At 39.7% G+C, this 24151-nt stretch overlaps 1 protein-coding gene across 1 annotated transcript in view; it reads right to left on the bottom strand.

Moving 5' to 3' along the window:
• Positions 1-2013: 2013 nt before the first annotated feature.
• Positions 2014-24151, bottom strand: part of RAD18 (RAD18 E3 ubiquitin protein ligase) — a 106993-nt gene continuing 84855 nt past the window's right edge. Inside the window, exons 12-13 of the mRNA XM_014544688.1 lie at positions 10024-10086; positions 2014-2157 (exon numbers count right to left, since the gene is read on the bottom strand). Coding sequence (XP_014400174.1) covers positions 2058-2157; positions 10024-10086 — 163 coding nt within the window. The 3' untranslated portion in view covers positions 2014-2057. The remainder of the gene's footprint in view (positions 2158-10023; positions 10087-24151) is intronic.

The raw sequence follows: 24151 nt of genomic DNA on the forward strand, positions 1-24151 counted from the left end.
ACCCAGTGAGAGCCAAGGAGAGAGCTCCCAGAAGAAACCAGCCCTACTGACAACCTGATCTTAGGCTGCTACCCTCCAGAACTGTGAGGGGGGAAATTCTCTTGTGGCACTTTGTTAGGGCAGCCCAGCAAACACTCCATGGGGGTTGGCCTGTGTGCTGTAGGATATTTAGCAGCATTCCTGGCCTCTACCCACTGATACTAGTGCCAATTCCCCAAACCCAGTCGTGACAGCCAAGTATCTCCACATATTGCCCAATGTCCCTGGGGAGCAAATTTGTCCTCCCCTCCCCACTGAGAAAACGGTTTCAGACGGCCGCTGTCACCTCTGCACTGCCAGTGCTCAGCATGCTGCCTGCTACCTCACTGCGTAGATAGTTAAATATTACCTGAGTGAATTCACTTGCCTGCCTCCCTGTCTTGGCTCTCACTGCTCCCTTGCAAACTCATTTTGCTGCAAACAGTGTAGTAATAATTTCCAGTTTAATTTATAGCAGACTGTGTACTTTTTAATGATACAAGCACTTTTCCTTTTAGCATAATTTCTGGTAACTCAATCGTAAATATCACATCGATGATAAGCCCCACGCTGTCTGACATTGCTCACGCACTGCCCCTGAGATCCTTCGATGCATTCAGTGTGTGCTGCCGCCTTTAGTTTCCCTAGTGCACACTCGTGATTTTAGGTCAGGGGTAGGGAACTTAGTTTCTGCCAAGGGCCATTTGGATATTTATAACATCATTCTCAGGCCATACACAATTATCAACTTAAAAATTAGCCTATTATTTGGGCAAACATTTAATTAACTCACCCCTAATGCCTTGGCAGGGCCGGACATTTCCCACCCCCCGTTTTAGATTAAATGACTATGACAAATTATTATGCAATCATTTGAAGCTCAGAAAACTCATAAAGAAAACAAATGGCCATTTAAGTGTTAAAACGCTTAACTCTAAGTTATAATGAGATTCCACACATTACCCAGAAACCTGAGAGCATACCAAAATGGCAAAGTCCACGGAGACACTGTCTGGAAAGCGGAAGTCACAAACATCCTGGAACATTCATACATCTGTTGTCTTAACACTGCCACATTCGCTAGCTTGTCTCTGGAAAGCTGATGTATCTGGGCTGGGCGGTGGCGGCGGGTGAAGACTGACTGAGACGCCAGAGAGGCCTGAGGGACTCTGGAAGCTACGGGCACCGGTGCACATTTCACACAGAGATCATTTCTGACCAACCCCTTGGATGATTTGTAGCTTATACTCAAGATACTGTTTCAAGCACATGATTTTAAATTGATGTAGAGTCTAGTCATTTACAAAATCCATTTATTGCAGCATTCTTTTAATGGCTAGGATTCAAAGTGTTAAAAATTCAATTTACCCAAGTGAAAAGAAAGAATAACAATAACCTTTGTCACTGCCATTTCTGAAGACTATGCCCAATGTTTTTAATTTATTGTTTGTGACTAACATCTGAATAACGTGTCAGACATGGGTCTAACAACTGACTACCTTAAACTCAGGCAACAACCATCACTAACTGCTATAATGGGCACGATGGCATTCAGACTAACACACACACACACACACCAAGGATGCTGACACCAAGGATGTGAGTTATGACATTCTGCCTTTCTAGAAATAGAGGCCTTAACTCCTCGACTGCTCCTGTAGTAAAAGGTTGAAGAATCCTTTCTGAAGTGGGTTTCTCCATGGAAGAGAAGGAGAATGGGTTAAGGACATTCTGAAATTTAGAAACAAAGCCAAACAAGAAAACCTTTGCAAAAAAAAAGCCTGTGTACTGTGCAAAGCTGGTGAACATGGGAAGTCAGTATTTGAGAGAAAGATATCCCAGCAAAAGGTAACTGACCAAGTGAGGATGTTTTGTAACTCCCTCTCCCCCTCCCCCCGAGAAAGACAGAAAAGAATGAAAATTTGGTTAAAAATATTTAGAATGTACACCCTTACGTGGGCATTATGAATATGAAATCTATACAGCAACAGAAAGTACCATATTCGGATCACTGCCCTGGGAAAGTTGCCAAAGCCACACTAGTTCCTATTCCTCTTATTTCTCGGCTCCATCTCAGCACTTTCTGGTCTTGTCCGACGATTCTGTGTTGGACTTGTTTCTGTGTCTTGAAGATCGTTTCTGAAAAGAGTAAAATGGAATTGGCATCTTAGAAAATAATGATCATTACTATTTATAGCAGTTTCTAGTTTATAAGTGTTTTCACAGACATCATTTCATTTAAACCTCTAAATAGCCCTCTACTCCACTGACCAATCTGTTAAAATAATAATAATTATTATTATTATATTATATTACTAGAGGCCCGTTGCAGGAAGATTCCTGTAAGAATAGGGCTTCCTGAGACCGGAGCGAAGCAGAGAAAGGAGCGAAGCCCACCGAGGTGAGCTTCGCTCCCTTCTCCTCTGCCTCACTCCCTCCCTTCGCCGCTTCGCCCTCGGATCCCTCCCTTCTCTGCCACCTGGGCTCTCCCTTCTCCTCCACTTTGCTCCCTCGCCAGGTCACGGATCCAAAGCCTGGATCCCCCGGGCAGCCTCAGGCGCTGCCGGCTCCGCCTTGCCGGGTCAGGGGTCCAGGGCCCGGGACCCAGGTCCCGTGGGCAGTGTCACATGCTGCCGGCCCCGCATGAAGTATGCAAATTAGCCACCATCTTTGTTGATCTTTGTCTTTTATTAGTGTAGATACTATAATTATAAATAATATAATAATTATTATTATTCCCACTTTACAACTGAGAAAACAGTGATTACCAAAGACCATAGACATAAGTGACAGAGCCAGGAACTGAACCCCTTTCTTCTGAATCAAAATCTAACAGTTTAGGCTTCTACTTAACATGTTAGAAAGCTGCAAAAAAAAAAAAACAACCTAAACTGCCCCCATCCTAATAACAAACAAAGCCAGATAGTCCAAAATAATCATAACTTTTCTTGATCCTATCAGAGAGCTGAGACAGTTAGGCATGAAAACAAATTTCCAAAGAAAGATAAGCCCCTCACTGCTGGCAGAGCACTGAGAAAGAGGTGGCTGTCAGCTGACATTTTTTTCCTTTTTATTGAATTTATCTGGGTGACACTGGTTAACAAAAATATACAGGTTTCAGGTGCATAGTTGTACAACACATCATTGGACACTGTATTGTGTGTTCACCACCCCAAGTCAAGTCTCCACCCGTCCATCACCATTTATCCCCTCCTCCGCTTCCCTCCATTCTTGCCCTCTACCCGGCAGGCAATCACCACTCTGTTGTCCCTGGCCATGAGTTTTTCTGTTCTGTTTTGTTTTGTTTATCCCAATCCCTCCACCCCACCCTTCATCCCTGAGAGCTGTCAGCCTGCTCTCCATCTAGGAGTTTGTCACTATATTCTTGTTAGTTCATTTGAATAATTCTGAGATAGGGGCTAGTACAGAGGCCCTGCCACAGGGGGTCCACAGACACTTGCAGGCTCTCTTCCAGGCACTTCCTCCAGGTGCTCAGGAGAAAGGTGGGGAGCAGGGCAGGAAGACTGAAGAGAACCCACAAAAAAGGCAAAAGATTTGAGGAGGCATTTCATCAAAAAACCAAGGATAAAATACCAGCCTCCATGATTTGGCATTCATGAAAGGAAGTTCATCATCATTAATCCTTAGGGAAATGCAAATTAAAACAATAAAATACTGTATATCTATTAGAATGGCTTAATAAAATAAAAAGTAAAACAATAACCAAGTACTGGCCAGGATATGAAGCAACTAGAACTCGCATACATTGCTGGTGGAACACAATTTGGCAGTTTCTTATAGGTTGAACTTACACTATACAAGCCTGTAATGAATGCCACTCCTAGGTGGATATTTCTCTCTCATTGATGTTTCTATCTCTCTATTCCTCTCCCTTCCTCTCTCTCTAAAAATCAATAAAAACGTATTTTTAAAAATTGAGTTGAATTATAGGACACCCAGCTGGTATTCTAGAATTGCTTTTTAGTTTGGGAAAACACCACCTCCCCCCAATCAGAACTGGTACTAGAATCATAGTATGGAAAGGTTTATTACTCACATAAAGAGGCTTTTCTGGTGAGACCAGGGCAGGCTTTCCAAGTTGGTCTGAAAATGGAAACTGCCTTGGTTGGGATAAGAGAGAGGGTTCCCATATACAGATAGGGACTTGCATGGTTTGCCAGGACCAAAGGAGGGAGCACCCAGGATTTCCTATCAGCTTGTCCAGATGTGGGACAGAAGAGGAAGAGGAAGGGTTAAGACCTAAAAGCTACCAGCAAACAACAAAATAATGGAACCAGACTCCTTATTACAGGGTGTAAACTGATGAAGAACTCAGTCCAGAGAATTACTATGTAGTGCCAGCTCACAGCTGTAGCACAGTGGGAGAAGCAGTAGACTTAGGCTTAGGAGATTCAAGACAATTCACCATCCTTCTGGGAACAGATTTCTCACAAAACACAGTGAGTAAAGTTTCTTCTCTTCCATGCAATCACAGGGATTAAATAATAAAATGAAAATGAAAGTACCTAATATAACAAGTACCATAGTTATATTAATTTATAACAATGTAGCACATATTAGGAATTTGAGAGATATTAGTTAAATGATATTTACCTTCTCTAATACTCAGAAGTAAAGTTCTTGCTGATTTTATTAGTATTTACTTCCTAGAAATAATGGAACAAAGGAAAGAAAAACTTATCGGCCAACATGCCAACTTCCTTGGGATAAACCTATTTCTGTCTCTGGATAAAGGTCTATTAAGAAGGATGGGTCTCTGGTTTTGTCACCAGATGATAGAAAACTCCTTGGTTTCTTTCTACTTAAATAGAAGGGCGACTCAATATGTGTTCATAGACAAGAGGCATGAGCTGAATCTTAGAAGAGGAAAAGTAGGAAGGATAATAAATGTGCCCAGAGATGATTTCCCAGATTCAGGACAGGAAGCCATGGTTTAATGGCAGTAGAGGGACACTAGGTTCAAAAGGAATGGACAGTGAAAGGCAGTCAGTAAGCAAACAGATTAAACCTAAGATTTTGTCAAGTCAAATAAGCAAGACAAAATAATCAGAGTGATGACTCTGGATGAGTTCTGCATTGTAACATTTACTGCATACAGTTCTTGGCACAACACTTTAAAGGGAACATGAACAGACAGACTGGAGCCTGTATACATGTCTGAGACTTGCAGAGGCAGGGAGCTTCCCAGGTTCTTTTGTCTCAAGGAATCATCCTTCTTTCCATTATAGGCCAGGCCTCAGATGAATACGATCATTGTCTGGAGGCAAGTCCACTCTGTGTTTAGCTTGCCTGGCTCTACACCCACAAACAGGGAGGCCAGGCCCATCGGCATAATTTTTTGATGGGCTTTTGCTCCTTGCTGCTGGGTGGTTTTCCTTTCCATCATTTTTCTCATCTAACTTGTAAGGATTTCTTGGGATTTGTTTTTTTCATCTTTTTTGCTTTTTGGTATATACTGAGGTTTATATATGCTTATAATTACTGTATCTTTCTGATGGATTGATCATTTTATCATTATAAAATATCTCTTTGTCTTTAGTTACATTTTTTGTCTTAAAGTCTATTTTTGTCTAATATTAACCATGGCAGCTTTCTCTTGGTTATTGTTGCATGGTGTATCTTTTTCTATGCTTTTACTTTCAATTTATTTATCTTTGAATCTAAAGTGCATCTCATGTAGAAAGCATATATATAGTTCAATCATGTTTTTTCTTAAAAAATCCACTCTGCCAATCTCTGCCTTTTAATAGAGGGTTTAATCTGTTTATGCTTAATGTATTTACTGACAAGGCAGGATTTATGAGTGTCATTTGCTATTTGTTTTCTATAGTGCTTATGTCATTTTTTTGGTTCCTCTATTCTCTGCCTTCTTTGGTGTTAAATATTTTCTAGTGTACCACTTTAATCCCTCTGCATTTCTTTTATTATATTTTAAATTTTATTTTCTAGTGTACCACTTTAATCCCTCTGCATTTCTTTTTTTTTTTAATATATTTTATTGATTTTTCTACAGAGAGAAAGGGAGAGGGATAGAGAGTCAGAAACATCGATGAGAGAGAAACATCGATCAGCTGCCTCCTGCACACCCCCACTGGGGATGTGCCCGCAACCAAGGTACATGCCCTTGACTGGAATCAAACCTGGGACCCTTCAGTCCACAGGCCAACGCTCTATCCACTGAGCCAAACCGGTTAGGGCCCACTGCATTTCTTTTATATTTCAAATTTCTCAGTGGTTGCCCTGGGGAATATAATTAACATATTAATTTATAACAAAATATGCTTAGAAGGATAACACAGACACTTAAAGAATTGCTACATTTTGTTGAAAAGTAAAGCTGTGGAAGCTTTTCCTGATTCTGCCTCTAAAGCTACATATGGAGCCCTGGCCAGGTACCTCAGTCAGTTAAGAGCATCGTCCCAAGGTTGCAGGTTCAATTCCAAGTCAGGGCACATACAAGAAGCAACCAATGAATGTATAAATAAATGGAATAACAAATCAATGTTTCTCTCTCCCCTCCTCTAAAGAAGAAATCCAAAAAACAAATAAATAAAGCTACATGATAGCATAAGCTTATTTACACTCTTGTGCACTCAGCTGAAGTCAAGAGTCCTGGATTCTGATCCTGACAGTGCCACAAGCTAGCTGTGGACCTCGATCTAGTCAATTTACCTCTGGAACCCAGCTTCCTTCTCCACATAATGAGGGGACTGGACTAGAGGAGTGCTTACACTTTTCCAGCTTTAACATTTATTATCAAGTGATGGGGTTTGTTTGCTAAGTGTTTTCTTATCAATAATGACTTTAAGAGGTCATCATTATTAAAAATGGACTTGGGCTCAGGAATTCTGGGCTACAGCTTGTCACAGCTGCTGGTGTCAGGATGATTCCCAATAAAAGAAAACATGTTGCTGAAACCGGTTTGGCTCAGTGGATAGAGCGTCGGCCTGCGGACTGAAAGGTCCCAGGTTCGATTCCGGTCAAGGGCATGTACCTGGGTTGCGGGCACATCCCCAGTGGGAGATGTGCAGGAGGCAGCTGATCGATGTTTCTCTCTCATCGATGTTTCTAACTCTCTATCTCTCTCCCTTCCTCTCTGTAAAAAATCAATAAAATATATTAAAAAAAAAAAAAAAAGAAAACATGTTAGTGAAGGAGTGGCCTTCTCTCCCAGAATGCAAAGTTAAATAATGCTTAGCTGAAAGCAATGCAGCGAAAATCTCAAACTTTCATGCAACACTAGTTTGAACCATCAAATATCTCGTTAGTCTGATAAACCTACTCATGTTGTGTTCCTTGGATACACCACACTTTTCCATTTTCCTAGCGACTCAGCTATGAAATTACAAAACGTCAATAGCACAGCAAATCTCTCCTTTGGAAAGATAGTATAGCTTAAAGGTTGAAAGTGTTGACTTTGACACATTAAGCTACTCTCAGCTCCATCACTCATCACTTACTGCTAAGTGACATTGGGCTGGAGACTTACCTCTTTCAGCTTCAGTTACCTCATTATAAAAAGGAATAACCATACATCATAGTACTGTTATGTTATTTAAATGAGAGCACACATATAAAGTATTTATTGTGGGTTAGAGCTGCATTGACACTGGGGTTACAATGTTGAACCTGGTAGGGGAAATGGACATGATCCAGAAGGTAAGGCCAGAGAAGACTTCCATGAGAAGCAGGTCTCGAGTTTAGGCCTGAAGGGTAAAGGTAAACGAGAAGGAAGATGAGAAGAACATTCTGGGTAGAGATAAGCGTGTTCAAAGGCCCTGCGGTGAGTGGGCATGTGGCATGAAGAGACACCTGTATCTAAGGAACAAAGGGAACGCACAGGTGTGTGATAAGACAGAAGACTGGAGAAGACCAGATCATGCGGGACCTTTCAAGCATATTAAAGAGTCCCTTCTCAATCCTAAAAGGAAGAAGAAGCTACTGCTATTTTTAAAGTAGAAAGATGAGTAACAGTGACCAGATTTTCATTTTACAAAGGTCACTCTAACTGCAATATGGAGATGAGATTATAAAGAAGCCAGAAAATAAGGATAGACAAATTTATTGCCCAATCAAGATACAATGGTAGCATGAACTAGGGTGATGAGAGGGGTAGAAATAAATGAATGGATTCCAGAGATATTTAAGAAGTAAAATCTATAGGAGTGATCACAGAGGCACTATAGAACAAGATGTCAAGAATGACAGATATTGTTGGGGCGAGGGGAGGGTATAAGAAATTAGCTGAAAAGGAACACCAGAAGAGAATCATGTTTTTATTTTGCTTTAAAAACTATATAGGGGGGTGTAGGAGAGTAGATAAGGTTAAGTGTTCAGCTTTGCACATGTTGATTTTGAAGAGTCTTAAAAATATCTAAGAAGAGACATCAAGTAGGTAGTTGATATATGTATCTGGGGCTCAGGAGAGGAGCTGGCAGGAGATAAATTTATTAGGAGATCAATTTAATCTTGATCATCAACAACTAATGATCTAGTTCAGTGGTTCTCAACCTTCTGGCCCTTTAAATACAGTTCATCATGTTGTGACCCAACCATAAAATTATTTTCGTCGCTACTTCATAACTGTAATGTTGCTACTGTTATGAACTGTAATGTAAATATCTGATATGCAGGATGGTCTTAGGCGACCCCTGTGAAAGGGTCGTTCGACCTCCAAAGGAGTTGCTAACCAAAGGTTGAGAACCGCTGATCTAGTTGAACAAAAGGAAAACAGGTTATTGTGTCTCATAAGCCAAAGAAGACAGGCTTTTAAGAAAGGTGAAGAAGTCAATAGTAGCAAACACTGCTAAGAAGTCAAGAGAGATAAGGTCTAAAATATGTCTTCTGGATTTAGCAACATGGCGGTCTTCAATGGCCTGAGTGAAAGCTATGTCAGAATGATGGTACTGGCTGAAAATGTTGAAGAGGAAGTAAGTGGGAAATAAGGAAACGGAGACTACAAGTAGAGATAATCTATTAAGAAAGGAAGGAGAGATACGATAGTAGCTGGAGGATAAGAATGAGCAAGATGAGAGGCTGAGTAAGGTGTTTTTGTCTGTTGGCTATGTGGTTGGCTGGTTTTAGGATGAGAAAGATTTGAGCATGCAGGAAACCCAACAAAAAATTACAGTTGAGAAGGAAAGGTTGCCTATACAAGAGGGAAGGGACACAGCCAAGTTCCTGACAAGAGAGTAGGATGAGGGAGAAGGAATTCGCCTCCAATAGGAGTTAGGACATCCCTTTATTATAGAAAGAGGAAATGAGGATTGAATCTGTATAAATACAGGCAGATTTATATGTTTGGAGAGATGAAGATCCCACTATAATGGCTTTGGTTTTCTCTATAAAGAACCAGGTCTTCAGCTCGGGGGATGGAGCCACTGAAAAAAACTGAGTTTTCAAATAATCCTTGTGAAGAACAGGACAAAGAAGTGATCGCAGGCACAGGAGAACTGCTAGGCAATTCTAATGGCCTATGGAGGTATTCGATCATGAAATTATCGTAAATTTTCCCTGCTGTACTACAGGTGACTCCTGTAGGTGGAGATTAATGAAAATGTATTATTTTTTGGCACTGTCCCTTTCCTGCTTACCTACCAGTGGGAACTGGAATGGCCTCCCACCCCCATCCCAAAGTCTCATTTCCCAGCAGATTCCTAAGTGGTATAGGAGAAGTAAAAGTGCATTTATTCTACACTAAACACTCTGGAGCCAGTACTTAAGGCCAAACTATAATCACCTATTGGAACAATTTGTCTTTAGAAAAACAACTCCTGACAAATATTCCAAGTTATTACACTGGGATTCCATTTATAAGCAGAAATATATAGAAACAAGAAATAGACTGGAAATCTTTATCTGGAGGTGTATGAATTACTACTTTCTTAAATCAGAGAGCACAAACATTCTTTTGTTTGAAAATCAACTGTATAGAATTATAATTTCTCAGGTCAAAATGCACACAGAATAATTACAAGAACTCACTTATGTGATGCTTCCCAGGCTTCCTCTTCTTCAAGAATATCTCTTATGATGTCCGAACTGGAACTAAAAGGATATACATCAATATTGCCAGACAATAAAAAGACAGTATGGTTCTATTTATATAAAATTCTAAAAAAGGGCAAACTAATCTATAGTTACAGAAAGCAAACCAGCGGTTACCTGTAAGGAGCACAGGGTGGGCAAGGAGGGGTTACACAGTAGCAAAGAAAATTTTGGGAGTGAGGGGAAGGTTCACCATCCTGATTGTGGGGATGGTTTCATATCTGTATACATATATATACATGTCAAAATTCACCCGATTATGTGCTTTAAATATTTGAAACTACTTTTAAAAGAAACCTTTATAAGTTAGCAATAATAATGAAAAACATACAAAAGCGTAAATAAATCTCTCAACATAAAACCTGGATTCAAATGGAATATAGTCAAAGGCCTTTTCAATTTCCTATGGCAACCCAAGATCAAATCATGATGGTTTTTGTTGTTGAGAGAGAGAGAGAGAGAGAGAGAGAAACATCCATCAGTTGAATCCTATATTCGACAGGGATAGAACCCAAAACCTAGGTACAGTCCCTGACCGGGAATTGACCCGCAACCTTTTTGGTATATGGGATGATGCTTCAATCAACTGAGCCACCCAGCCAGGGCTCAAATTGTGTCTTAGAAACTGCACTCCAGTCATGAGATTCACAAGAGATACTAAGTTCCGACGTGGCTTTTACTCCCTCTGTAAACAAAGTAAAGTAAAATTAAATTAATTTTAATTGTGCTAATAATGGAATTTATTATAATGTAACCTGGCTTAAAGTACTATGTATTTCTGGCCTATCTGTGCAGGGTAAGGAAAATTATAGAGGGCATGTATTATTTCTTTTTTTAAAAAATATGTTTTTATTGATTTTAGAAAGGGAGGGAGAGAGAAACGATCGGCTGCCTCCTGTACGCCCCCTACTGCGGACTGAGCCCACAACCCAGGCATGTTCCCTGACCAGGAATCGAACCAGTGACCTTTGGTGCATAGGATGACGCCCAACCAACTGAGTCATACCAGCCAGGGCTCATGTATTTATTTCGTTATAAGAAAAAACTGTTTTAAGGTTTTAGCATCTTGTTCTTACGCAAATAAATCCCTACCAAATAAATATATATATTTTTTAAAAAGACATGTACAGCAATTATCTAAAAAGCATTTCTTTAGACACCCAAAGACATAGAATGTCAGAGGCACTGTATGGGACAACTCAGAAGTAGTAGTCACTACCACAGGATGGAAAAGCCTAGAATAAAAGGCTCATTCTCAGGTAAGAAACAACAAATTTGGAAATGTTAGTGTCAATCCTATTTCTAATGATACTCTAGTAGATAAAAGAGTTTAAAAATTATAGATTTAAAGTTCCAATGAATCATTCTCAACCGCTTCTGACGAATCACTTTGAAGCAAATATAGTTTTGTAGCCAATGTTTTACTCACAGGATTTCCGCCCAAATTCCCAAAACTCTCAAGGAGCTCTCTGCAGGCCCCCCTCTGACTGTGGTCCATGTGCTATATAATGGCCCATGTGGGGATTCCCATTGCATACCAGGTCTGGTGACCCTCTGATATAGCTAGCACCATAGTTCTTTTCAGAACAAGACTTTTCAGAATAAGGCTTCTCATATGGTAGTAGCTTTTAGCATGGGTGGCTTGACAAAACAGGTAATAATAATAATGAAGCATTATATATTCAGTGATACTTTTTGTTTATATTCTATTCATACTATATGCCCCTGCGCACATTTTTAAAACAGTTGTGCATGCGTCTGTGAGGCACTCTTTACTACGGCGAGAGATGATACTTGCTGGGCATGTGCTTCTGCAGGCCCAGTGCAATCATTCCTTCAAGCCTCTCCTACTTTCTCACACTGAGGAGGGCCCACTGATCAAATGCAAGTGCCCCTGAAAATCATAACACCTTAATTTATCATCAGTCATTTTCACCTTCGTGAAAACTGGCTTATAACAAGCTTTCCCATTAAACAGCTAGCTAAATGTAGTTTTATTAGCAGGAGGCTTTAAGGAGATCAAAGGCAGAGTTTACCAACTTTATTATTTTCCTGAGAGACAGACCCAGACAGCCACTCATGAGGGAGGGCTTAGATCCACCGCCACCCCCATTCCCACAGAGGCCGTCTAACACCTTCTGATCCCAAGCTTTGTTATTCCTTACCGTGGTGATAATTACTCCAACTTAGTTCTTTTAATGTAACTATTTTGTTCCCTCTCTCTACTCAAGTTTTACCTAGATAGATAGATTTTTCAGCCTGTGCCCCACAAAAATTGTTAAATTATGCTAAACCTGACTATTTAGTCAGGGGCACTGACTGTTAGGTCCGGGGGGAGCCCAGGATCGGATACATGCAGACATGTGATGAGATAATGGACTCTCCCTGGCATTTCTAACAGATCAGCATGCCAGACACAGACACTGACTCCTTCCTTGCTGACCCCCTGCAGCTGAAACTTCCTCAGCTGAATACCTCAGCTCATGTCCCCGCCCCTCACCCAACCACAGTATAAAAAAAGCGCCCCCCTCCCTGTTGGCGTGAATCCACGAGCCCTGTCTTTGGGGATACGTGGGTCTCCCGGGGACGCAGAAATAAACCTTTCCTTTCTTTCTTTTCTGATTCACTCGACTCTTTATTTCTTATGCCGCCTCCTGAGCCACCTAACCTAACACTGACCTCTTTTCCCTTAGATTGCCAAACAAAAAAAAAAATGACAATAACCAACACAACAATAGCTGTCCAATGTGAATGAATCAAAACTATACCTACTTTTTTGTCAGACTGGCAAAAGATGTCTTTTTTGGTTTGCTGCAGAGTTTTATTAATTAGTTTATGTGTGCCATGAGATGAAAAAGGTTGAAAATCACTGGGATAGAGCAACAGCAGTGCTTTTCAATTATTTTTCATTATTTCTCCCACGCATCTTACCTTTTTAGACATTTTTCCTAATTACCACTCCATGAAATTTTAACGCCACAAATACAACTTGTATCTACTTATGTATTGTGTATATACTGTGCTTTATACATAAAAAGAGTAAGATATTTGGGCCATCTCCAACTTCTACCCCCCAGGGGACAGAACTGCTGAGAACTCATGACTTAGGAGAACTGGGAGCAGGGGTGGTCGTGTGGCTCTGAGTCCTGGTAGGTGTCACACAACTAGAGAAATAGTCAAGTCAGCTTCTGGCTGATACCCCCAAATGCACGCGTGCAATTTTTTTTTTAACAGGAAGGTTACAAAGCATCTCTACTATTCCAGCTAAGTAAGCAGAATGGCCAAGCCTGTCAACTAACTTAGTAATCTGTGATCAATTTACCTAGCAGCTTTCAAATCTCCAGTACAAATCACTGGATTGTTAAAGGAAAATATTTGCGGTACATTAATGACATAAATCTAAGAGGTTTTTGCTATGCTACCTCAGTGAAAACAGATGGTACAGGAGGCTGACAAAAAGCACATCTCACAAGTTGCCTGTAACCTACCCTTCCTGAGACTTCAATGCTATTGACCCCCCAGACTACGCAGCCCCATGACTGCCTCGATTCTCATTACCGTTTCTTCTCCTCCAGCTCACCACTAACCTGACTGACAACCAAACCAAGAAAGTGAATGATAAAAGTCTGGGAAGTTTCAAGTTTACCAAAAATGAAGTTTCAGGACTATCTGCTGCATCTGCTGCTCCAATTCTAGTCACCACTGAGAAATGAAGCATTGATACTAATACAATTAAAATATCAAACAGAACTGTTGCGTCCTTTTTAAAGTTGCGTATTTACATTCTACGCAAAAGCCACAGTCCTGAAATTAAACATACAGTTTCACAAACAGGGTTTTACAGAGACTTACATTATGGGGCATAACAGTCAGTGATACTAAAATTATCACTCTCAGATCTCTTCCTTGTAAGCAAAAGTAATTAATATTTTTGAAGCCTTAGTCATTTTAATATACATTAGAGATAAAACAATTCCTTTAATATACTTACAAGACATCTAAAAAGTCCTCCACAGGAGAAAATACTCACTCTGATCAACCTAGGTCAGAGTATCACAAACCCACACAGCTGTAGCTTTTAATTCGTGGACAAGGAATGTTTTCAGAGTATACTTAGCTTCTCTCTTTTGGTTTGGAACATTCTGCAGACCATGATTTAAGAAGCTGGATAAACATGAGGTCTGGTATCTGAAAGTTACAGCTCCCAATGGAAGGGTGTTCATATCGTGCTCCCTGGGCTAGAGTGGATATTATTATACAGATTAAATACATGTGAGAAAGACTCATCACACACAAAAAATATGAATTCTGAAGTCTATAAAATTACCAACCTCTGTTCAGGAAGAGTCTACTAAGTCCACCACACTTAATATTTCATACCATTCAGACCTTATTTGCAGCTCAAGGTTTCAAAAGCATAAGCTACACTGGTTTTTGTCGGTTGGTTGATTGGTTGGTCCTTGGCCTCGTTGGTCTTCCTAAAATGTTTTACTTTTGTCAGTCTGGCCAAAAGTGTAGCACATCTTATCAGGCAAAGGAAGGAAAATACTTTTGTAGCATCTCATTTCATTCCATTAGTCAAGATTTTACCAACAAAGAGGAAATGTTATATGCCAAATATCTCTGGCAAAGGTATGACTGGTAATACTATCCAGAGGGTGAAAGCAACACTCTACTGTCAAAGTTAAGGTTTCAGCACTGCTTCTGTCACTTACTGAATAACCCTGGACAAGTTATCTCATTTTTCAAAGTTTCAACAGCCTTATCTATAAAGTCAGGATAATAGCCCATGTAGTTCACGGGGATACTTTTAGGATTAGTCAATAGAACACATAGAATGTTCACGATATAGCTCAGCACATAGTAAGTGTTCAATAAATGTCAGCTCCATTTTCAGAAAACCCATTTGGGTCTGAATTACCTGAGTAATTGCCTCAGCACTAAGCTTCAATTTGGCCTAGGAAACCTGGTCACTAGTGAGCTCTATTTTAATCTTTGATTTCCACTGTTTCTATGGCACCAGGGTGCAAATTCATCAGAACTTGTTATTTATCCAGCATGGCAGGTACACAGGGTACTGTGGGGTAGGAAAAATGCAAACATCTGCTATAAAAATCCTTGGATTAAAGATTACTTACAAGTGAAAATTTTCTGTTATCTACTAGTTACTCCCCCCACTATTCTCGTAATTGTGGCATTAATTTGAACGTGATTGAGAATACTCAACTTAAAAAAAACTCCTTCGGGACAGCTCCCTGGAGGCTTGGTGGGGTGCACATAATGTCCATCACACAACGGTACTTAAATGCTGCTGGCTACCACAAATCCTCCTCAAACCCCCCTTTTTGTAATCTGTTCTGCAGGATAAGCAAAAGCTTGTATGCCAAAGTTTTACTAGTAGGCTGACAATAACATACTAGGATAGTAAACATCCTAGGTTAAAAAAAAAATCACTCAATGACGACAATGACAGAAATGACCATTTTGTGAGCAACTACTTCCACAAACTATGCTAGTCATAGCTTATATGCTACCTTTACTTCACATGAGGACCCTAGGTTCTAGCCCCACTTGACAAATCAACAAAGGCTTGGAGAAATTTAAATTAAAAAAAAAGAAACAAAACAAAAAACAACAACAGGGAAGTGAATGCAAAGCTCGTCTTCTTTCTATTACATCATGTTGCTTCAAGTAGTGGTAGCAGAAAATGCTATTAATCCACAGAGTTCAGAGTACCACCTTCTCCTATGTATTCACCAGTGAGGTTCTGTCAGATAACATCGACAAAGTTCATGAATAAATCAAGGCACTTCCCTGCTCTCCACTAGATCTAAGAAAAGATAAATGAAGAAATCTTCAAATACGAGAAAAATATGAGAAAGAACTTATTTATCAAGTAATACATACTAAGTCCTCAAAAACAGATGAAACCAGAAAACCAACTTAGTTTATATTCAATTCATTAATAATATATATGATCATCTCATTTGCTTTTTAGACTTGCCCTTATAGGAAAAAAAACACACAAAAAAAACCAAAAAAACAAAAACAAAAAAAACTATCGTTGTACTTTATCAATGAGGAAACTGTAGCTCAGGGAAATAAATTCCACAAACAAGCACAAAACCATGCTGAGCTGAACTCGCACAGTAGAGCAAAGATGACTCGAGGTACTCGGATCTTGTGGACACAGACCATTTCATGGATTTGATGTCATAGTATCTTAGGTGAAGATACATCCCCTCAGAACAATGTCCCATTCATCCAAAATACCACTTTAAAAGAGCAAAAGATATGGAAGAACTATTCCATGTTCCCACATTTTCTCTAAAAAATTTCAACCAACAAAATTTACCACCTGAAACAAGATGAACTATTTAGCTTTCAGGAGTAATTTGAAGTTCATAAATGTTCCCAGACAAAAGGTTATAGTAAAATACAAAACAGGAGTGTGTATTAATAGAAAAAGGGTTTGTGGCAACATTAAATTCATTAAATATCACATTCTTAACAGTTAAAAAACCGAGTATAATGTGTCAACCTTCCAAAAGCAATTATAAAGTTTTTTTTTAATTACAAAACCACACTAATATATTTGTCTCACCTTTCTGCCTGCATCCGCAAACTTTATTTACCAATTTATAACAATGACATTGGTGAACATAGTGATGATTTCCAAAACAGTTTAAAGCATCTCCTTTTTGTATAAAGTAGGTTAATACCTTTACATGGTTCAAAATCAAAATGACATAAAATGATATACACTGAGCCTGGCTGGTGTGGCTCAGTGGTTGAGCATCAACCTATGAACCAGGAGGTCACAGCTCGATTCCCAGTCAAGGCACATGCCCAGATTGTGGGCTCCATGGGGAGTGCGGGAGTGGAGGGGTAGGGAGGGAGGGTGTCAGTGTGCAGGAGGCAGCGGACCAATGATTCTCTCATCATTCTTTCTCTCTCCCTTCCTTTCTAATATCAATAAAAATATATTTAAAAAGATGTATACTGAGAAGTGTCACTTCTTCACCATTTCCCCCAGGTCTCCAACAAGTGATCACTTATGAATTTGCTTATTCTTCTGGTGTTTCTTTATGCAAAACTAAACATATAAGTATACGTCATTTCTCCCCTTTTAGGGAAAAAAAAAAAAAAGTATCTATGCCAGCGGTTCTCAACCTGTGAGTCGTGCCCCCTTTGGCGGTCGAACAACCCTTTCACAGGGGTCGCCTAAGACCATCCTGCATATCAGATATTTACATTACAATTCACAACAGTAGCAACATTACAGTTATGAAGTAGCAATGAAAATAATTTTATGGTTGGGTCACAACATGAGGGCCAGAAGGTTGAGAACCACTGATCTATGCTATTCTGAATTTTGCTCTTTTCACTGATAAGCAAACTAGAGACCCGGTGCATGAAATTAGTCCCCTGGGGGAGGGGGGGGTCCCTCAGCCTGGCCTGCGCCTTCTAGCAGTCCAGGAGCCCTCGGACGATGTCTGATCGATGACTTAGGCCTGCTCCAAAGCTGGCAGTCAGACATCCTTAGCGCTGCCGCAGAGGCAGGACAGGCTCCCACCATCACCGCTGCACTCACCAGCCATGAGCCCAGCTTCTGGCTGAGTGGTGCTCCCCCTGTGGGAGTGCACTGACCACTAGGGGGCAGCTCCTGCGTTAAGTGTCTGCCCCCTGGTGGTCAGTGCACATCATAGTGACCCGTTTTTCTGCCGTTTGGTCAATTTGCATATTAGCCTTTTATTATACACCTGGCAGGATGCTGAAAATCTCTCCATATAAGTACATAGAAATTTTCCTCATTTAATAATCGCACAGTATTTCATTGTGTGCACATACTGTAGTTTAATCAACCAGCCCCTGAAAATGAAAATTTGAGTTTCCACTCTTTTGCTGTGATAAATTCAGTGAATAGCCCTGTATACAGGTCAGGGGTGGGCAAACTTTTTGACTCGAGGGCCACAATGGGTTCTTAAACTGGACCGGAAGGCCGGAACAAAAGCATGGATGGAGTGTTTGTGTGAACTAATATAAATTCAAAGTAAACATCATTACATAAAAGGGTACGGTCTTTTTTTTTTCTTTAGTTTTATTCATTTCAAACGGGCCGGATCCAGCCCACGGGCCGTAGTTTGCCCACGGCTGATACAGGTCATTTCTGTATGTGTGCAGCACAGGTATATCTGTACGACAAAATTCACTGGAATACTGGGTAAAATAAAACAATAATACTTTCAGTTGATCTCATCACATTCCCCTCTTAGGGATTTATCATGTAGCACTCCAACCAGCAATAAATGGGAGTGTTTCCATGGCCTTATACTACAGCATATTAGCAAATGTTAAGGTTTTTGCCAATCTCAACAGGTGAAAAAAAGAATCTGTATTTCTCTTTCATGACTTTTGCCCATTTTTCTATTGGGTTTGGGGATCCTTCCTTCTCAGTCTCTAGGTCAGCGGTTCTCAACCTGTTGGTCGCGACCCCTTTGGCGGTCGAACGACCCTTTCACAGGGGTCGCCTAAGACCATCCTGCATATCAGATATTTGCATTATGATTCATAACAGTAGCAACATTACAGTTATGAAGTAGCAATGAAAATAATTTTATGGTTGGGTCACAACATGAGGAACTATATTTAAAGGGCCAGAAGGTTGAGAACCACTGCTCTAGGTGCACAAAAAGAGTATCTATTCTTGAATGTTTTTAAAAAGGTTCTATTAAACTGCTATAAAGGAGAAGAATGTATTAGTATGTCTTCTTTCATTGTCAAACATTTGTACTGTTATATTTGTACTGTTAAACATTTTTTAAAGCTACATATTTGAAAATTTTCTCAGTTGATAAAAAAGAATTCCAAAGCAAGCATCTATTACATTTTAATTTTAATTCTGGCTGCAATCCAAAATCACATTTCTAGTACCCCTGTAATTAGTGCAGGCACCCCAGCTAACCCCAATTAACTACTTATTCTGAGCTGTACACCAGCAACACACTGGGGAAAAACATGCTGGGGAAAAAACCCCAAGCATCTATTTATCTGACTTCATCTACAGACTCCTAGTAATCTCACTTAAAATTCTTGATGGCAAATCTCAAACAGGCAACCCTCACTACCAGATGATCCTTCAAGACTCATCTGGCATGTTCCGTTTCCCACTCTCAAAAAGACTTTCTCAAATTGCCTACTCTCAGCTGGTAATCAGGCCTTACCTACATTAAGAAAACAAAAGCAACTAGGCAGGAACAAGCCTGCATCAGACCTCCCACCTGCAGGAGTACTAACTCCTTTGTCTTCCTTGCCATTTCTAGGGATGAATCAAGCCTGCTCTTAGCAAAGGCCAATTCTTCCGCTTGATACACTTGATGCCTCCTCAGGACTTCCCTCATTCAATTAGCTCCCCATCCTGATCACTTTCCCCATCTAATTCCTCTCTTAGTTCCCCAAGTCCCTCCAGGTATGGACCTAATCGCCACTATCCTTCACAGCAAGTTACTGAGAGTTGTCAGTAGTTACTGTTTCTCCTCTCTCCCTTAACATTTCCCCCTCAACTGGCACTAGTCAGTCTTCTACCCAAAACCCACTCGGGACCACACCTGCTATGACCTGTTTATTGCTGAAATCTACAGTCCCTTCTCTAGCCTTATCTTACTTGACCTCTTCACTGTTTTTTCGATTAGCTTCCATGATATGGCAATGTCTTGTTTTCCCTCATTCTCCAGTAGTTTATTTCCTTTGCTCAGTCTGTTCTGTGTTGGAGGCAGAGAGGGTATGGTCCTAGATGCCCTTCCCTCTTCTACACGCCCATGCTACACGATCTCTGCCAGTACCATGCCTCTAATGAATATCTCTGGCCCTACTTTCTCCCCTTACCTCCCCTCCACCTCCTTGTTTGACACCCCTACTTGGTTACCTCATAGGCCCAAAACAAACCCTTGATTACCTATACGACCCACCCCCAGCCCCTGGCCAAACTTTCTAATGACCTTCTCAAATTTCCCCATCTTACTAGTAAGCAGTACCACCATTCACCCAGTTGCTAAAGCCAAAGCTTTAGGACTCATCCTTGAAGTTGAGCTTTTCCTTGCACACCATAGCCAAACCATCTGCAAATTCTGCCAATCTTACTTCCAAAATATATCCTCAATCCCTTCCCCCTCCCCCATTTCTCTCTTCTCTATTATTATCCTGACCCACTCCACCATAACCCCTGGAATGGATCGCCCCAAAAACCTAACTGGCCTCCCTGGGCAGGCACCTCTGGCCTCCGGCATCATTTCTTTATGACACACAAATACTATCATTTTCTATGTGCCAAGGAAAAGGGTTGGGAAACACTGTATTAAAGAAAAGCATACCTTTTAGGTCAATCACTTTAAATTCTTATAAAAAGTGAAGAAAAAGTACTGTGTGTTGTTTTTTTTTAAGAAAGAGAAATAAAAGGACACTAGGTGAACTCCAAACACTCGAGTCTTGGTTCTCTGAAAAATTCAATTTCGAGATATAATTAAACATTTGTTTATGATTAACGGACACATTTGAGAAACAAAAGATTATCAACTCTGAGAGTGTAACGTAAGGAAAATTTTATTTTTAACTAGAGGCCCAATGCACGAAATTCATGTAAGGGGATCGGCCCTCACAGCTGCGGCAGCTTGCCTCGACCCTTGCAGCCCCAGCTTCATCTGGAAGGTCGTCAGGACGGCCGACTAATTAGCATATTACGCTTTTATTATTATAGACAGCTAAATTGTCACAGCTAGAACTAGATACTGAATCAAGTTCTCAAGTTAAATGGGCAGGGGGACAAAATCATGAAGCTTCATTTTGTTTTATTCTTTAGACTGTCAGCAGCACAAATGATTGGTACAAATAAAACCCCAATACTAAAAGATAACAAGATCCTATTAACAGGTTACAAACATGCAGCCCCATAATGAGAAACAAATTAAAAGACAAGAAACATCTTAGTGATGGAAATGTCCTGAACCACTTACGAAGCTTTCATTTGATTATCGTTTTCTTTGATATCAGGGATCAAGAGGCTAGGCATGAAGCTCATGATGAGCTTGGCATATCTTCTGCACAGCCAGCCAACTTCTATGTCATCTACACAGTGCACATTCAGCTCTGCAAATGTGGTGCTGGCCACCAACCACAGAAACCCAGTATCAAGTCAAAATTCAGACCCCAAAACTCGGGTCTTACCATCTGTTCAAGAAGAACTTTAAAACCACCTTATATTGCTGGATGTTAGGCAGTGGACACTGAGCCTCCCTGTGACTCAGTTTCCACATGAATGAAGTGCTTGACTAAATGGTCTAGGGCAGCCGTGGGCAAACTACGGCCCGCGGGCCAGATCCGGCCCGTTTAAAATGAATAAAACTAAAAAAAAAAAAAACGTACCCTTTTATGTAATGATGTTTACTTTGAATTTATATTAGTTCACACAAACACTCCATCCATGCTTTTGTTCCGGCCCTCCGGTCCAGTTTAAGAACCCATTGTGGCCCTCGAGTCAAAAAAAAGTTTGCCCCCTGGTCTAGGGTATGAAAAATAATTATCCCTCCCAAACTGTATTTATCCCAACTTTTCAAGTTCTGATACATACTTTTAATTTTTTATTTGTATTATTACCCACACAGATTATAAATGGCTAATAAAATGTACCTATCTAGAGCAACAGAAGCATACTTAGGCACACATTAATGAAATCTTAAAGGGTTCGACAACTGACTTCTACAAAATTATTTAAAAAAATAACAAGCCTCTGCATTTGAGGCCTATCATGCTTTAATACTCGAGTCTCTCTTAGGTACAAAAACAGTTTGCACTACGTTATGTGGTAAAATCAATAGAAGTAAGCAAAGTCAGTGATCTAATATGTACCCATGTTCCAGAATGTGACCATCTGTGTGGGAGTAAAGAGAACAGAGAAGATGTACAAACTAACACTGCTTGTTCTTCCAGCAAGGCAACCGTAAAATCTACCATCTAAACCCGGGCGCTCTGGAGAGTACCACAGGGAGCTGTGGCTAATGATGCCAAGACAAGAAATAGAAACCAGCCTATCTCAGGGAAAGCAGACATATGGCAATTCCATGTCTAATTGATATTTTGAACAACTCCAGTGGGGTAGAGGGAGTCAATGAGGAAAAAAGGGGACATCTGTAATACTTTCAACAATAAAGATCAATTAAAAAAATAAAATGAAATGCTAATAAAGGAAGCAATGGCACCTGATACAAACATTCTGATGTAGCTCACACTGCAATGAGGAAAGACCTGGGCTGAGATGTATTGCTTTCAACTGTATTCACTGAATGACACATCACCTCTCTAGGCCTCCATTTCCTTACCTGTGATATGAAGTTACTATATGTAGTGACTTCTTGTGGTACCTTCCAACTTGAAAATGTTTGTATCCTAACATCCTTTCTTAGGTTTAAAGGTCTCCAAAGAGACCTCAGAACATCTGTTCCTCTGATTTAAAAGCAAAGGAGTACAAAGTGAGAGGCAAAAAAAAAAAAAGCTCTGATTTTAACTTCCAAGGTAACTATAATAAATTATAAACTTGATCAACTGATTAAAAATACAAAATCCCAATAGCATAATATATCAATTACATGTCATTTCTATTTCATTCTCCTAAACAAAATCAAAAGAATTCTGGTTTTGGCCTTTAACAAAAAACTAGAGAAAGTTCTTAACTGGCTGCTCACAGTTGGGGGTCTGGGAGTGTTGATACAAAATAATTATTGATTTTATGTCTAACATTTAGAAGGAACTGGTAGTTCCTTCAAGGTCTCATACTTACTCTTCTCAAAGCATTCTGAAAAATACACTCTTGCCTATTTCTTTTTTTTTTTAATTGAAGAATTGAATTCTGAACCAGTCAAGATTATATCTGTTTCATGAATCAAGCCAAATATATGCAAAAGCATATGGAACAAGAATTCCTATGTAGTTTACAAAATGTCTGAAAACTAAAAAGGGAAAACATAGTTTAAAAAAACTCAACTTTAAGCAAGTATTACCATGTCATGCCAATCAAAACTCTGAACATCACACCTTGGGTGATGATCAGACATGGCTACGAGCCATGAAAAGAAGGTATCATTTAGTAAGAGTGGACCCTGGAAGAAACTACTAAATTCTACAAAGCATTTTAGATACACAAGTAATTACCCACTGAAATTTTAAAACTCTTTTCTGATACAGAAAATTGAAGGGCTCAGAGTAATTCTACAGAGGATCTTTTACATCATAGGAGTTCATGGTAAAACAAAAATATTTGCCACCTAGGATTGACTCATAGTAGAAAAACCAAGAATTATAAAACAATAACAAAAAGCTATTGTAAAGATAATCAGATTACCCAACATAAGGCACAAAGAAAAAAAAACAAACAAACAAAAAACTTAAGGTGCCAACATGAACTGCCTAAGAGTAAAAGAAAACCTTATTAACAGCAAATAACCTTTGGCAATGAGTTCTGGAGAAAAGATAAAACTATTTGTACTTTCACCTTGTTCTTGGAGGATCACTTCTGCAAGTATAAATTCACTAATAAAAACATGCTAACTGACGAGGATGAGGCACATTGTAAACTGTCTCTTATGATGAAATGCAAAGGCTGGGTCACTCCTTTGAGGTGAAATCATTCTATAAGGTAAAAACATTAGCAAAAAAAGCAAAACTGATTTAAAAGAAATAAGACAATAGGGAAGAAAATAGAATACTTCCCTCATGATGCTACATTTTGGATTAAATTTTAATATATATGATAATAGACTTTATAGAATGCATTAAAACAGGGTTTAATTAATCAATCTATGTGACTAAATGTAACATCTAATATTAAGTGAAAGGAAAAAAATAATATTTAATGACTAAACTTACTACAACCCAGAAACAGTACCTAATTTACCACTTCAGAAAATAACGTTTCGATGACTTTGGTTTTCCAACATTGAGCACATTCTTTTTTTTTTTTTTAAATATATTTTATTGATTTTTTACAGAGAGGAAGGGAGAGGGATAGAGAGTTAGA

This window comes from Myotis brandtii, unplaced genomic scaffold, assembly GCF_000412655.1.
Source record: "Myotis brandtii unplaced genomic scaffold, ASM41265v1 scaffold378, whole genome shotgun sequence".
NCBI classification, from domain to species: domain Eukaryota; kingdom Metazoa; phylum Chordata; class Mammalia; order Chiroptera; family Vespertilionidae; genus Myotis; species Myotis brandtii.